Genomic DNA, 17,032 nt, shown 5'->3' on the forward strand with positions numbered 1-17,032 from the left:
AACACTATATAGAGAGAACAGGTTATATTTGTGAATATATATGCATGTACATATATACATGTAATAATAATTAGTGATTAAAAAGCAATGAATTTGAAGGAGAGCAGGGAGGAGCATATGGTTGTTTTGGAGAGAGTAAGGTAAAAGGAAAGATGTTGTAATCATATTATAAGCTCAAAAATAAAATGAAATAAATGAGTAAATAAACCAGAAAAGTATATCAGTTTCAATTAATTTAGTAACATATTAATCCTGTATAGCTACTGTAGTTCATTTAAACATAGAAGCAAATGTATGTCTTTTCAACATACCTACAATATTTGAGGATCACTTATCATAGCCATGTTTACATACATACAATATACTATTTTAGCTAATTAAAGGCAAAAATAAGTTCTATAGTATTTAAGAAAGAGAAATTAGCTCTGGAAGTTTGTTTTAAAAAACTTTCAATAGCAAAGAAGACAAACAATTTTCAAGGGCTGTCAGAATACATAGAAGCACAGAAAGCAAAACAGATAAACAAAACTACCTTGTTAAGTCCTGGGCAATGTATGACAGAACAAGTACCAACATTGCTTGATGTAAAGGAATTGTAAGAGGCAACTCGGAGATAGGAATTTGGCCAATTCTAACACTGGAAGACATCTAGAATTTCTACTGTCTATGAAAAACCTGTTTGTTTGTGTGTGTTTGTGTGTGTGTGTGTGTGTGTGTGTGTGTGTGTGTGTGTGTAACACTCACATGGCTTAAATTCTCATGCTGAAGAGCTATGGCAAAGGACAAAGAGAACAGAATAATTGAATAAGACTCAGTAGATATGCAGAATTGATAACTGTACATAGACAGGAGTTTTAAACTCTATTTACAAAAATTATAGAAATCTTAAATTAAGATTTTTTTAGTCAGGAGATTATGATTTAGGAGTTTTTCTCCATTATGAGACTTTCATCAACTGAATTCAAACTCTTCTGTGACTTTAGTGACCTATAACATTGTATAACCATGTTATCTCCATCATGAAATAGTCTAAAGTTATATGGGTTAACAGTTCTCAAAAGGAAATTACATTTCATGCCATGTCTTTTGGATATCAGACTAAACTACCCCTAGTTTTTTATTATACTGTACCCAAATTTATTTGTTATTTATAAACTAATACAGGGACATTTTGAAATACTTGAAAAATACAAAATAACCAAGCATAAGCTTAAAGTCAATATGCATAAATACCTTTGTACAGTTAGTCCTTATGAAGGATTAAAAGCAATAAAAGCACATAGTGCTTATTAGTTATCAGAATATATTACTGAAGATTTACTTTGTTATTATGTACAACATAGACTATACAAAAATAAATATTATAGTATAAATTATTTTATTTTGTTCATAAACAGGTACTGTATTACTTATCTGGCTAATTCTTTGATAAGTTTCATGGATCACTCAAGTAAAACTACTTCTTTGGGGCATGACATTTTACTGGAGGTTACTGTAAAACTCAAAATAAATTTTCAGGGCTGGAAAGATGGAAAGTTTACAAGTGTGAGGACCACAGTGTGGGCTCCTCAGCACGCACATAGAAGCCAAGTATGTATGGTGGCCTGTCTGTAATCTCATGGTTCAGAAGGAAAACACAGGTATCTCAAAAAGAATGCTGGCTGGATAGACCAGCTAATGGGGGTTGGTGTTCAAGTGAGAGACTCTGCCTCAATACATAAAATAGAAAGTAATATGAGGAAGATATCCAAAGTCAACCTTTTGCTTCCACAAACATTCACACAAGTGCTTGTATACCCATGTACGCATATGCAGTCACTCCCATATACCTATACATGTGGGGAAATAAAAAGAAAGGGAGGGAGGGAAGGAGGGAGAATGGAAGGAAGAAAGACAGATTCATACCAGTTTTTGACCTGTCAGCCCTTCCAGGAGGTCTAGGAGGCGTTTCCCATCCTGCAGGTCACTGAAGAGGTTGTCTATGTGCTGCTTTCCAAACTGAAATAAAAAAAAAACATACCCACTTGAGGAAGGCATGATTTTTATGATTTATATCTATAAGGAAGCTTTTCAAAATTATATATATATATTTAAGGGTATAGATATATTCAATTAATAATGAACCAAAAGCAAGTGATGTTTGAAAAAGAAAGTTCAAGTTAATAAGCAGAGTGAAAGAAATTATAACATTAGGACAAATTATTTGAACTGTTAATGATGGCACTAAAAATGTATAGTGTAATTCATCCAATTAATCTGTCTGATTGATCAACACCCTTTGTCACTTTACATACAATGATCCATAATCTCCTGTTCTCATTTTTGACAACTCAAGTTTTGGAAAGTTCGGGTTTACTTAGTTAGTTAGTAACTTAGTTAATTTAAAGCCTATTGCCTGTGGTAATCTCAGATAGTCAGTCTCCCACCCAAGTATCCAGTAATCTTAGTTTTTCCCCTATCCAAGTATTAAACAGGCCCAACCATGCTTTACATCTAGGATCAAATGAGATCAAGGGTGCTCAGGGTGTTGTATAGCTAGACACGGAAAAATGATTTAAACGGTAAAAATAAGTATATTAAGGCTTTTCATTTATTGTTCTAGGTTATCTACAAAGAAACTCCACTAAATTTCTTAAGAATTACTATAAGCATTCACACATACTAAATTTTTTGAGATAACTACTGATTGGAGGCACTGAACTGTGCAAGTGGATCTTAACACCACTGTATATGTTATGCCATGTTTCTGCCATTCTGTCATGATATGTCTGTCATCCTTAATACACTAATCTGGCAGGAGTAGGTGAGACAAAGAATTTGGCTATGCAAACCTTTATTACAAAACTAGAAGGTAGTAAAGTCAAGATTTTGCATCATTTGTGGGTAATTTCTGAACCCATTATTCCTTCCATCTTACCATGTTGGTCGTCTTCATCTTATTATCTTTCTATTCTTTTACCTTTAAAATATATTGTCTCCGAACCGTGGAGATAATATCCAAAATATATAAAGTACTGAAGAAATTAAACACTACCAAACCAAATAACCCAATTGAGAAATGGGGCTTGGAACTAAACAGAGAATTCTCAACAGAGGAATATCAAATGGCTGAGAAACACTTAAAGAAATGCTCAACCTCCTTAATCATCAGGGAAATGCAAATCAAAACAATTCTGAGATTCCATCTTACACCCATCAGAATGGCTAAGATCAAAAATTCAAGCGACACCACATGCTGGCGAGGATGTGGGGAGAGAGGAACACTCCTTCATTGCTGGTGGGAATGCAAACTAGTACAGCCACTTTGGAAATCTATCTGGTACTATCTCAGAAAAATGGGACTAGGGCTTCCTCAAGACCCAGCTATTCCACTCCTTGAATATACCCAGAAGATGCTCCAGCACAGAACAAGAAAATTTGCTCAACCATGTTCATAGCAGCTTTATTCATAATAGCCAGAACATGGAGACAGCCTAAGTGTCCCTCAATAGAAGAATGGATAAAGAAACTGTGGTACATATACACTATGGAATACTATTCAGCTATTAAAAACAAGGAATTCCCGAAATTTGTGGATAAATGGATTGAGCTAGAAATGATCATAATGAGTGAGTTAACCCAGAAGGAGAAAGACTCAAATGGTATATACTCACTTATATCTGCATATTAGCCCAAGGGGCATGTCCCACCAAAGCTTTCACTTACCAGGAAACTGAGACAGAGGGGAGGACATTCTAGTGGGACTCTAGATGAGAGAATCATGGGAGAATGGCAAAGTAGAAGGATCCAGAGGGTCCTAGAAACCTACAAGTAGAACATTATGATAGGCAGATTTGGGCTCAGGGGTCCCGCTCAAACTAAGGCACCAGCCAAGGACAATACAGACAGTAAACCTTAAACCCCTACCCAGATCTAGCCAATGGACAGAACACTCTCCACAGTAGAGTGGAGAGTGGGATATTACTTTCTCACATACTCTGGTGCCTCACCTTTGACCATGTCCCCTGGAGGGGGAGACCTGGTGGCACTCAGAGGAAGGACAGCAGGTTACCAAGAAGAGACTTGATACCCTATGAACATATACAGGGGGAGGAAATCCCCCTTAGGAACAGTCATAGGGGAGGGGAGTAAGGGGAAAATGGGAGGGAGGGAAGAATGGGAGGATACAAGGGATGGGATAACCATTGAGATGTAACAAGAATAAATTAATAAAGGAGAAAAAAGTTTACTATATTTGCTTTTTAAGCAAAATTTATTAATCTCTAATAAAAGCATTACAATAATTAAAAAAATAAAATAAAATATATTGTTTCATACTACATATGCTCCAAAAATCTTCCCAGTTTTGGTTTTTAAAAGTCTACAATTGCCTCAAATGTGATTATTTTCAGCTCTTTGATTTTTTATGTTATCTAGAAAGATTTAGTTTATCCAGTATTAAGTTTACGAGCAAGATGTTTGATCGAGCACACGTTGATAAATCAGACACACAGTGCTCAGCTCTGACACAAGTTCATGAAGGATAATACCACACACTAGAAATCAGTGTGTCCAGGAGAAAATAACTGTGGAAAATACCAGAATGCATGGTTTAGAATCAGGAATTGCTTCCCCCGAGTACCAAATGGCTGGCATAAACTTTAAGCTATTTTACTCGTTCTCATGAGCTACTTAATTGCAAACAAACTTTGAAACTCATTTGTCAAAAAGATCCCTGGATACCAGAAAATTGACAACTTTGATGGTACTAAGACTAAAGACATAAACATTGGATTCTTCCTACAACCAGGCAGCAGTGTCAATGATGGGAACTGTGGATGCTAAGGTGCCTTCTACGAAGAAAAACTTAGTGCTTGCTGGTACGTCACTGATTCTTGTATGCTCAGTATTTGGGACATGATATCAAAACTTTGGACAATTTTTCACAAAATATTTTTGTATAGAAAATATGCTCAATAGTTCTTTTTGAAACTTTCAGAGGAAGAAAGAAAATAACAAAAAAATTAACATGCTGGAAGTTCTTAAAGTAGGTTTATGACACGTAACACAGAAGCTAATCTTAAAACAACAGTAACATTTACTCTGAAATGATAAGAGTAGACTTCCTAATACTACCATCACAATCTTCATATGTAAGCATAAGTAATACTAAGGATTTTTTTGTCAAGTGAATTAAAATGCATCTTTAAATGATGTTTATTTTAGGAGCAAATTTTACAGATGCTAATGAGAAAATAATTTCTTTTAAAATTATCAAGACAAGATTCTTAAAATATAATAAATAATTTGAAAAGATAAGATTCTTGCAGATAGCAATATACCATAATTTAAAGAAAAACAAATGAATTTTTGTGATAAAGATAGTTATTCTTAGGCTATACTATGCATCAATATTGCTTGTCATATAAACTCTGACAAAATAAGAAGAACATGGATGACAAAATGACATTTATACATAAAAGAAGAATAGAAGCTGATAAATATGAAGTATAGCTCAGGGCATCAAACATAAAGATCATTTAGCACCAACCATATGTTTTGATATTTAAAAAAAATGAGTAGGGACAAAGGCCAGCAGGCTGAGAGAATTGCCTATAGCCCTAATGTGACACAGACTCCTTATCGTTTTCCCTTTCATGCTAAAGTCAACCAAAGTGGAGAAGGAGCAAGCGACTCTGGTCTAGTTACAGGTTTCAAGTGTAACTAGTTAATGATCTTAATGCAAGGAAGAAATGGGTTGTAAGGACAAAGTCTGATCTTACTATTTTATCAATTTTCACAGCCTATATATAATCAGTATTTCACTGAAGCAAGATAAAAGAAATCCAAGCCATGTTTCTTCCATCTAAAAGGAACATGCTTCCAGCAAATTAGACTGAGTGAATATTCCCTAGATACGGCAGGATCAACTCTTTAGTATCTGGAGCTTGAATAGTTCTGTAAAAACCTATGTTGTGCCAGGCATAGTAGCACACACCTCTAATCCTAGCACTTGAGAGGCAGAGGCTGGCGGATTGCTGTGAGATTGAGGCCATCCTGGTCTACAAAGTGAGTCCAAGATAGCCAAGGCTACACAGAGTAATCCAGTCTTGAAAAAACAAAAAAAAAAAACAAAAAAAAAAAAAAAGGAAAAGAAAAGAAAAAGAAAAAGAAAAAAGAAAGAAAGAAAACCTATGTTGAAATAGTTTTTACCCTCCCATTTTAATGTATGTTTACCCTAACATATAAATACATACTAAGTAGTTTTGAGTAAAACTCCCACCTAGTAAAGCAATTCTCACTTAAATGTCACTGAGCTTCAGATGCTTAGTCAACATGTAGTATGACTACCCAACAAATAAGCATTTCATTACTCCTGTATCTTGCTCTTGATATTAAGTACTCCCTACTAGTTGGACAGAGTTACAATATTATACAGTAAAAGGCACACATGCTCCAGAGAAAGGAGAGGCTACCATTAGAGCTCAAGTGCTCTGTTCACTAGCTGTGGTATCCTAATAAAGTAAGTAAATATTTGTACTGATTGGTTTAATGGAAACTGACACAATAATAGCTTAAAGCACACCTATGAAGTTGAAATGAAGCAAAATATATCTAGGTATTGCCTAGGACTGGCCACCTTAATCCACACTTAAAAAATATAGGATGATTACAATGGTTTATTCTTCTTTTACTGTTTCTCTATCTAGTGCTAAGTTTTGGGTACATATGAAAGTTTAGCATGTTATTAAATCTAATGGAGAATGTTGAACTCATTTGCAAGTCATATGATTTTAAGTTCCTACAAGAGCAGATGTAAGGAAGGGGACCTCTAATTGTCCATATACAATCTCTGAAAATAAGAAATGTTACCTATAGATGGGGAAGCCCATAGAAGATTAGTGCTTTTGTTCTGTTGCTCCTTTTGCTATTTTAAATTAAATCTTGGCTTCTTTCCTGTTACAAGTTTGATATATGTCACATCTTCTTCTCATAAGTGACATTTGGGATTATGAAAGCACTATTATTTATCTAAGATTCTATCATTAATGGCTTTCTTTTTAAGTGCAGAAAATGATTTTGTAAAACATATAAAGTGCCACATCCTTTTTGTGCTACATGGCTCTGTGGTTCTCTTTCTTCAGTTACTTTCATGACTAATGGCTTCTTTATTAAATGAACTCAGTGAACTTTTGACATTACTCAGCAGATTCATACATTCAGTTATTGACTTCTTTGCTAACCCAAATAGCAAGATGAAACGATAGTAAGATAATAGTCCTTCTCCAGCATTGTCAGCAAGGAATTGAGAAATACAGAAATGCAGACAACATTACAAAATATTATGAGGAGGCATCAGTAAAGTGAAAAAAAAATTAAAATGTTTTATAAAACTGTTCAAAGCTCAGAAATGCATTTGTGAAGCAGTTTAAGTGGCCTCTGACTCTTCCGAGTTGCATTGGTCTTTTAACCTGAAAATATTGAAGGATCAATACAATGTTCCAGTAAGAGGTAAAGAGCACAAGGATAATTTAGCATGGCCTTCTGGTTTCAGAAAGGTCAAGCCATGGATATATCTGTTGCTCAGAAAGTCAAGAATGCTCTGTGGTTAAAAATGTCTGGACACTGGAAACACCAAAAAGAACTGCAAAAGTGAGGGCTCAAAATGTCCTGGAAAGCAAGCAATGTTGCTCAATTGCTCACCACAAAATAGTGCAGCCCACTGCAGTGTAAACAGACACCTTTCATAGGTGATTATTTTCTTAGGTACAGTTTAAAAAATACAAAGATGGTATTGCAGCATACACTATACATATAAGAAACACATATGTTAAGTTGTAGAGCTCAAATAATCTTTGTACATTAATACATTTATATTACCAGCAATTACAAATGGAAGCAGGATATGACTTATGCCCTAGTAGCAACCTCACACCGCTTCCTCAATAATGACCACTATGCTGTTTTTAGTAACACATAATAATGACTCAAAAGTCTCTCAAAAAACTTGTGTCATCTTTAATTTTTAGGGATATAATGATTGAAAGGGATATCGCTTATATGGACAGAATTTAGAAAGAAAAAAATTTCACACTGATGAAGTGATGTTTACAAAGCATAAGAAGTTGTAATTTTGTGAATAATAAAGTGTACTCTACATTCAAAATGCCTATATTGAAATCTATATATTCTGTATTCTCCCTATGAGATCTTGAGAAAGTCTCCTCTCTTATCCATGCATTCACTCTATTTCCATTTTTGAAAAAAAGAAGATATATTATTATCCAATTTGTGGTGATGATGTGAAAAATATAAGAATTGGGTTTTAATATAAGATATGCCTAAAAGATGCTACTATTATGAATTTATTCCAGTATTGGAACATAATATTCATACTTCTTGACAATTCCTCTCTGTGTTCTTTGCCTCAGAGTGATGAAACGTACTAATTAATTTGATAACATAAAGATTAAATGGTTAAAAAATAAAGGTATTCAATATAGTCTTTACCTGAGAAAGCATTCAGTAAACTCAAATTAAATGTTCTTCCTGTTAAATGTCCCTACAAAGGAGTCAGAGCCCAACTTTGTTATGAAGATCCGAAAGGCCTTGCAAGAATGAGTAATGTTATAAAAGCTTATAAAAATGTTTTCAAAGATGAAGATAAAGTCTTATGAAACCCTTGGAACTAATCACAGGGAAATATGTTTACTCCCAGACTCAGTGAAGAGAACAGTTTTTGGTCTGTGGACAATGAAATAATCAAGAAGACTGCCCAAGAGACAGGAGAGGAACTCCCATCATGCATTATCCTGATCTTTCTTTTTTATATTTTTAAATATTTTATTAATTCATTCATATTACATCTCAATTGTTAGCCCATCCCTTGTATCCTCCCATTCCTCCCTCCCTCCTGCTTTTCCACTACTCCCCTCCCCTATGACTGTGACTGAAGGGGACCTCCTCCCCCTGTATATGCTCATAGGGTATCAAGTCTCTTCTTGGTAGACTGCTATCCTTCCTCTGAGTGCCAACAGGCCTCCCCTTCCAGGGGACGTGGTAAAATATGGGACACCAGAGTTCATGTGAAAGTCAGTCCCCACTCTCCACTCAACTTTGGAGAATGTCCTATCTATTGGCTAGATCTGGGTAGGGGTTCAAAGTTAATGCATGTACTGTCCTTGGCTGGTGCCATAGTTTAAGCAGCACCCCTGGGCCAAGATCCACCCATCATAATGTTCTTGTAGGTTTCTAGGACCCTCTGGATCCTTCTACTTCCCCATTCTCCTATGCTTCTCTCATCTAGAGTCCCAATAAGTTGTCCTCCCCTCTGTCCCACTTTCCTGGAAAGTGAAGACTTTCATGGGACATGCTTCTTGGGCTAATGTCCAGATATAAGTGAATATATACCATTTGACTCTTTCTGCTTCTGGGTGAACTTACTCATTATGATCATTTCTAGGTCAATCCATTTGTCCAAAATTTCAGAAATTCCTTGTTTTTAATAGTTGAGTAGTATTGGCACAGGAGACAACTTCCTGAATAGAATACCAACAGCCCAGGCCTTAAGGTCAACAATTAATAAATGGGACCTCATGAGGCTGAGAAGCTTCTGTTAAGGCAGGAGACAATGTCAAGAGAACAAAGCGACAGATTACAGACTGGGAAAAGATCTTCACCAACCTTACATCTGACAAAGGTCTAATATCCAAAATTTATAAAGAGCTTGAGAAATTAAACACCACCAAACCAAATAACCCAATAGAGAAATGGGGCTCAGAACTAAACAGAGAATTCTGAACAGAGGAATATCGAATGGCTGAGAAACACTTAAAGAAATGCTCAACCTCCTTAGTCATCAGGGAAATGCAAATCAAAACAATTCTGAGATTCCATCTTACACCCATCAGAATGGCTAAGATCAAAAATTCAAGTGATACCACATGCTGGCGAGGATGTGGGGAGAGAGGAACACTCCTTCACTGCTGGTGGGAATGCAAACTAGTACAGCCACTTTGGAAATCTAACCTGGTGCTATCTCAGATAAGTGGGAATAGGGCTTCCTCAAGACCCAGCTATTCCACTCCTTGGAATATACCCAGAAAATGCACAAGCACACAACAAGGACATATGCTCAACCATGTTCATAGCAGCCTTATTCTTGACAGCCAGAACATGGAAACAGCCTAAGTGTCCCTCAGTAGAAGAATGGATAAAGAAACTGTGGTAAATTTACACTGATCTTTCTTTCTATGTTCCTTATATCTTGTTTTCTTTAACACCTACCATTGACCAAACCCACCCAGAGGTCCTGAAGTAGGAGAATCTGGTGCAGGCAAGCTAGTCACACAGCATAGAAAAAGGAAGTGAGCCCAGGTAGGTAAACAAAGAGTATTTTGATACTTCACACATTGCGGGAAAAAAAAATGCCACAGACATCCATGTCAGGAAGGAACTGAAAGGCCAAATGTTCTTCTTCAGGCTTAATCTAGCAATTTTATCTGTTGCAATGCCATTGCAAAAATTCAAATCTATCAAAGTTCTGGGATGTTCTTAGGCTTTATCAGAGGAATATCAACATGTATTTATTCATTATCACCCAAATTTATATACTTTTAGTGACTCCTATGTGCCAGGAATAGCACTGGAATCTAAATACAAAGATAATAAAGAGGAAGCCAATTTATTCCTTGGAGCTAAGAAGTATTCAACAGCTAAATTATGTAATATAATACTTTCACATTCTCTCCAGTTACAAAATGTTACTCAGCAGCAAGTCTTTATAAAACATAATCACTAGCATACAATATGTATGTTATAGTACTAAGTACACAAAAAAGTACTCAAGCAGATTGCACATAAGAAAATTGAACAGTAACAACAACAATAACAACACAGTAGATTGAAATCAAGTCATTATCAAGAAATGGTTTGTTTTAAACACCAAAGGATTCTAGGACCCTCTAGATCCTTCTACTTTGCCATTCTCCCATGATTCTCTCATCTAGAGTCCCACTAGAATGTCCTTTCCTTTGTCTCAGTTTCCTGGTAAGTGAAGGCTTTCGTGGGACATGCTCCTTGGGCTAATATGCAGATATAAGTGAGTATATACCATTTGAGTCTTTCTCCTTCTGGGTTAACTCACTCATTATGATCATTTCTAGCTCAATCCATTTATCCACAAATTTCGGGAAGTCCTTGTTTTTAATAGCTGAATAGTATTCCATAGTGTATATGTACCACAGTTTCTTTATCCATTCTTCTACTGATGGACACTTAGGCTGTTTCCATGTTCTGGCTATTATGAATAAGGCTGCTATGAACATGGTTGAGCAAATTTTCTTGTTGTGTGCAGGAGCATCTTCTGGGTATATTCCAAGGAGAATGCTTAAACAATGTCAGCACATTCATTGTCTGATCAGGTCCATGTCTTTCAAGCATTGTTTGAAAAAAAAACTGAATCCTTTACTTAAGTTTGTGATTTCTTATCTGTAAATTACCAAGAATAGTACTAGTTCATTTGCCCAGGTTTTCTAAAACCAAAATTTGGAAACTTTGGTAATTTTCTATCATATATTGTTTTATATAACCTTAACAAATGAAAAAGGACAGCAGGTTACCAAGAAGAGACTTGATATCCTATGAGCATATACAGGAAGAGGTAATCCCCCTCAGCAACAGTCATAGGGGAGGGGAATAAGGGGAAAATGGGAGGGAGGGAAGAATGGGAGGATACAAGGGATGGGATAACCATTGAGATGTAACAAGAATAAATTAATAAAGGAAAAAAATATATAACATTATAACTATAAATAAATATACTAATTTAGATATTTTTCTTTTATTAGAACTACATACTCCTTATAATTTGAAGTCATGAAATATACCTTTACATTTTCAATTAAATCACATAAGAAACTTATTTATATTTGGAATCTAAGTATAGACACAGAATTCACTTATGATATATCCAAATAATCATTTTTATATAAAATATGGCACAATGTTGGTAATATGAAGCATTTTGTTTCAAAGTAAACATACACATACAAACATAGACATACACATACATAACTATATATATTTTATATACATACTACATAATAAGTAAGCTTCCTGATAAAATGCAACCTATCAGCATTTAGAACTAGACAGAATATAAGATGTATAAAGAATATTTTATTTTTTTAGATGTAGTAAAAGGGCAAATTATCCATTAGTATTCATATATCCTATAATTAATAAAAATAAATTTTCTTTATATTGTATATGTAGTTTCCTAGTTACAAGACAGAACAATTGTATGTGTTGAATGTGTGTGATACAACATGGCTATTTTTTTTCTAGTTCCATTCTGCTGCCAACTTAGGAAATCAGCCCTACCAATTCATAATCTGTTTTTCAATGACGATATTGAATGCCTCTTTATAGACAGTACCAAATCAAAGGAGTCACAAGGTTAAATGGCATACAATATGCAAGGAAAGACCAATATGTAATTTATAATTCCATTTCCTTCTAAAAAGTTGATCCAGAGGACATTGCAAATCTTGTAGTTTTATATGGTTGAATATCAGCTTTTCCATAAACAGTTTTATAAGCATTGATTCACTAGTATTTCAGCCAAAAATTAGTGTATGTTACATATTTTGCTTTAATTAATTTTTACAATAATCAAGGAAATTAATCTCTATTTTATAGATGATAAATTTGCAGCATAGAAAAATACCAATAATTTTTCTAAAGTCATAAGTATTAACATACATCTTTAAATGTACTCCTCCTGCCTATCTCTAAACCACTCTCTAGTGTCTAAATTCTTGTTATGATTATTTGTTTATTATATCATTCATTGTTAGTGAGAAGTAATTAAAATGTATAATATTCATAATCTCAAAAATGCAATTTTAAAGGTTTTTTTTTTTACTTTTTTTATTTTGTTTTATGGGTGTGAGCCTTTTCCTGCGTCTATGTTTATGTCACATGCCTACAGTATACACAGAGGTCAGATAAGGGTGTCCTACTCTTGGATATACAGTTATATATGGTTGTAGATCACAATATGGACCCTGGGAACCAAACCTAGATCAGGTCCTCTGCAAGAGCAAGATGTGCTCTTAATCACTTAGCTATATCTCCACTCCTACAAGAAAGCAATGTTTTCATGTAATCAGTTCTTTCTGTTTTCCTTTTCAGTTTCTGAATGTCACATGCTAATTTATAAAAATAGTTATTCCTTATGCTGGGCTGATTTTGTGACAAGATAACAGGCACAGTGGTAATTCTCACATATAAATTATGATACTTTCTCAAGCTTGGTGTTGTAAAGGTAATCCTTTGGATAAAGCAAATTTTTCACAAATGTGATAACCTGAGCTCAAATTCCTCAACACCCTCTTTAAGATGGGTGCATGTTTCTATAATTCCAGGGCCCCTGAATCAGAAGGGAGATGGAGAGAGGGAAATATCTGGAAGCCCATTGCCCACCTACTGAGGTATTTGGAGTGTTGAACACAATTCCCTTTCTCAAATACTGCAAGTAAAGGTAAATATTGACCTCCACATATTCACAAGCACACATGCTCATGTATTCAATCAAGGACAGACACCCATAAATACATACACATGCAAAAACACTGCAAAAATTGAATAAAAGTCTCAAGCTTTAAGTTGTTATATTGCTCAACTTTAAGAATTCCATTAACTCCTCTGGACATCAGTATGTCTGGCACTCCTAACAAACATACAAAAGACTGCTCCATAGCAGTAACTCAACAACACAATTTAGTCTAAAGTTTTCAAAAATGATTCTCTTGTTATCATTAACTAAATTGAAAATTTCCCACCATAAGAAACCTTGAAAGCATGTTTAAAACTATTAAAATACTGGTGCCTTAGTTTGAGGAGGACCCCAGGACCCAGATCTGCCTGTCATAAAGTTCTTCTTGTAGGTTTCCAGGACCCTGTGGGTCCTACTATTTCCCCATTCTTCCATGCTACTCTCGCCTAAAGTCTCAATAGGATGTCCTCTCCTCTGACCCACTTTCTTGGTAAGTAAAGTTTTTCATGGGACGTATCCCTTGGGCTAGTGTTTTGATATAAGTGAGTATATACCGTTTGTCTCTTTTTGCTTCTGGGTGAACTCACTCATTATGATAATTTCTAGGTCAATCCATTTGTCCACAAATTTCGGGAATTCCTTGTTTTTAATAGCTGAGTAGTACTCCATAGTGTAAATGTACCACAGTTTCTTAGTCAATTCTTCTATTGAGGGACACTTAGGCTGTTTCCATGTTCTGGCTATTATGTATAAAGCAGCTATGAACATGGTTGAGCATATGTCCCTGCTGTGTGTTAGGGCATTTTCTGGGTATATTCCAAGGAGTGGGATTGCTAGGTCTTGAGGAAGCCCTACTAAGGCACCAGCCAAGGATAAATAGGCAGTAAACTTCGAACCCCTACCAAGACCTAGCCGACGAACATGATATTCTCCACCGTTGAGTGGAGAGTGAGATCTGACTCTCAAACGAACTCTGGTGCCCCTTCTCTGACCACGTCCCCTGTATGGGGAGGCCTGGTGGCACTCAGAGGAAGGATAGCAAGTTACCAAGAAAAGACTCGATATCCTAAGAGCATATATAGGGGGAGGAGGTCTCCCTCAATCACAGACATAGGGGAGGGGAGAAGGGGGGAAGTGGGAGGGAGGGAAGAATGGGAGGAAACAGGGGAAGGGCTAACAATCAAGATGTAATATGAACAAATTAATAAAAGAAGAAGAAGAAGAAGAAGAAGAAGAAGAAGAAGAAGAAGAAGAAGAAGAAGAAAACTATTAAAATACAATCCTAAAAAGAGATAAGGATTAAATGAGCAGCAAATAAAAGAATAAGTCTGGGGTTTGTACATTTAATGTAAGAATATTTTAAATACCCAAATATGCCACTTATTAGAAATGCTTCCATTTCTTTTGAAGAATATATAACTTGGAAGCAAATAAGGGCTTATTCAAATAGCATTTCTGGTTTTTCTGAGTTGTGCAAAAAATGTAGATAAATTACATAACACTTCACTTGTTTTCATCACATGTCAAAGGAGAGAAGTATTTAAGTTGCACAATTACATTTAATCATTATTATTCACATGCTTCATACTGTCCCACACACCAGGAAAATTAGGTAGATGAAAGCTTTTTCCCCTTTACCTATTGCTATTGTTTTCACAGATTTTGTCACATTCTAGGAAAAAGGTGTACTTTAACGAAATTATAATTACAATCCTTTTTATACTGATGTCATAAATGCACTACTGGTACAAATAAGAGAGATTTAGTCCACTCTGGGGAGAATAATACAAATCAGGAATTTCTCATCTGAATTTACAAAGTTGAATAAAATATTAACAGGAAGATGTAGAAAAGAGAAGATCGTGCAAGCAGAAAGACCTTCATAGGCTAAGATCAAATTATATTTTCTGATTTCAAGAATCCCAATAAGCCAGTTTTTCTAAGCAAAGGTATACTGAATTTTTAAAAAAGAAACTCAATCCAGAGGTATGAGACTATATCAGAGAAGATTTGATAAAGCACTCAATGGAACCTGGATATACATCCATTGTCTTCGGACTTTTAATCATGGCTTCTAATTTTGAGACACATAAGCCATATTTTTACATTGATAATTTAGTCATGTTTTAACAGAGTGAATACTGTTTCAAAAAGTCTGACATTGGCATTGTTCAGAGGCTACTCTTGTGTGGAAATATTACGTGGCAAGGGAGATATGCTGTGCAGGAACATCTGTTCTAAATGGTAGATTAACAGCAAAATTGGTTCAAATATGTCAGCTTTTAATGAGTTCATGCCTTTTTTTAGATTGAAACTGATTTATTCTAATATTTAATTTGTCAGAAGGTACATAAAATCATTTACAACTTTTAATATTTTGAAGAATAAGGTGAATTATAGTCACAAAGCCCTCTGCCACTAATGTAACAAATAATATTGAAGAATTAGCTACTCATTGAAGAGACCAAAGCCAGTTAGATAATGTGATTATTTTGCACAAATTCCTCCCTTCTACTAAATGATAGTTTTGTATATGAGTCCATGCCTTTTATAATGTGGCCTTGTTGCTTTTTTCTTCTCTTGAACTTGTGTCAATCCCTGACTTGCTTTGACCAGTAAAATATAGCAGAGAGAATTTTATTCTATATCCACACATTGACCTCAAGAGGATTTCAATATATTTCTTCTTAGTAGCCATTTCTTCCCCATAGAAACATAACTGTGCCAGGTTGTAGGAGCATGAGAGCAATATAGAACAGAGCCAAGTTGTCCTAGCTATCCCATAAGAGGTGTTACACAGTAGGAAGCAGCTAAACATCTAACAACATTCTTTTACAATCAGCAAAGATACATAGTAAACCCACTGCTACCTAACAAATCTTGTGAAAGATTTAACAATCTTCTGACCTCTTTGTATATTTGAGATAATACAGTGGTTGTTTTTAGCTGAGATCTAAGGTGCTTAAAATGCAACAGTGAATTAATACATGTCTATTAACAGGACAAATATATGAATGGTTAAAATCATTACAAAATAACATTTGTAAAAGTGCTCTTGATTTTTGTGTGACAAAGTATTTCAAGTTATACAATGTTATTTCACTACTAAAATTGATTAAAAGCAGAAAGATGCTTTATCCAACAAATGCTATGGAAAAGAAAACAGTCAATATATTATACACAGTTACTCTACAATCCTGCTACAAAAAAAAAAGACAGAAAAAACCCTAATTATTCACCAAGAGAAAGTATTTTTAGTTCTTGGCATTATCAAAAAAATGTCTACAGCAATTTTAGTAAAGTGTTCTTTTAATCTTTCTGTAGTCATTATATACTATATGAATGTATATGCAAATGTCTGTATGCAGATGTATGAGAATACAAATATTTTATTTCTTCTGCAATATTTTTATTAAATGTCCAGTTGTGGAACTAAAAATATTCATGGATCTTATTCTCTTTCATCCCATTTGGTAGAGTTTTTTCTGTTGT

At 34.9% G+C, this 17,032-nt stretch overlaps 1 protein-coding gene across 10 annotated transcripts in view; it reads right to left on the reverse strand.

Annotated features, from left to right (window-relative positions):
* DMD (dystrophin) overlaps positions 1–17,032 on the reverse strand; it is a gene marked incomplete at its 3' end in the record, with an annotated part of 2,106,393 nt that overhangs the window by 1,623,930 nt on the left and 465,431 nt on the right. For all 10 annotated transcript variants that reach the window (XM_084788839.1, XM_084788837.1, XM_084788840.1 and 7 more), the window contains one exon: positions 1,906–1,998. In XM_084788839.1, coding sequence (XP_084644965.1) covers positions 1,906–1,998 — 93 coding nt within the window. The remainder of the gene's footprint in view (positions 1–1,905; positions 1,999–17,032) is intronic.

This window comes from Acomys minous (genome assembly GCF_964271855.1).
Source record: "Acomys minous genome assembly, chromosome: 7".
Lineage (NCBI taxonomy): Eukaryota > Metazoa > Chordata > Mammalia > Rodentia > Muridae > Acomys > Acomys minous.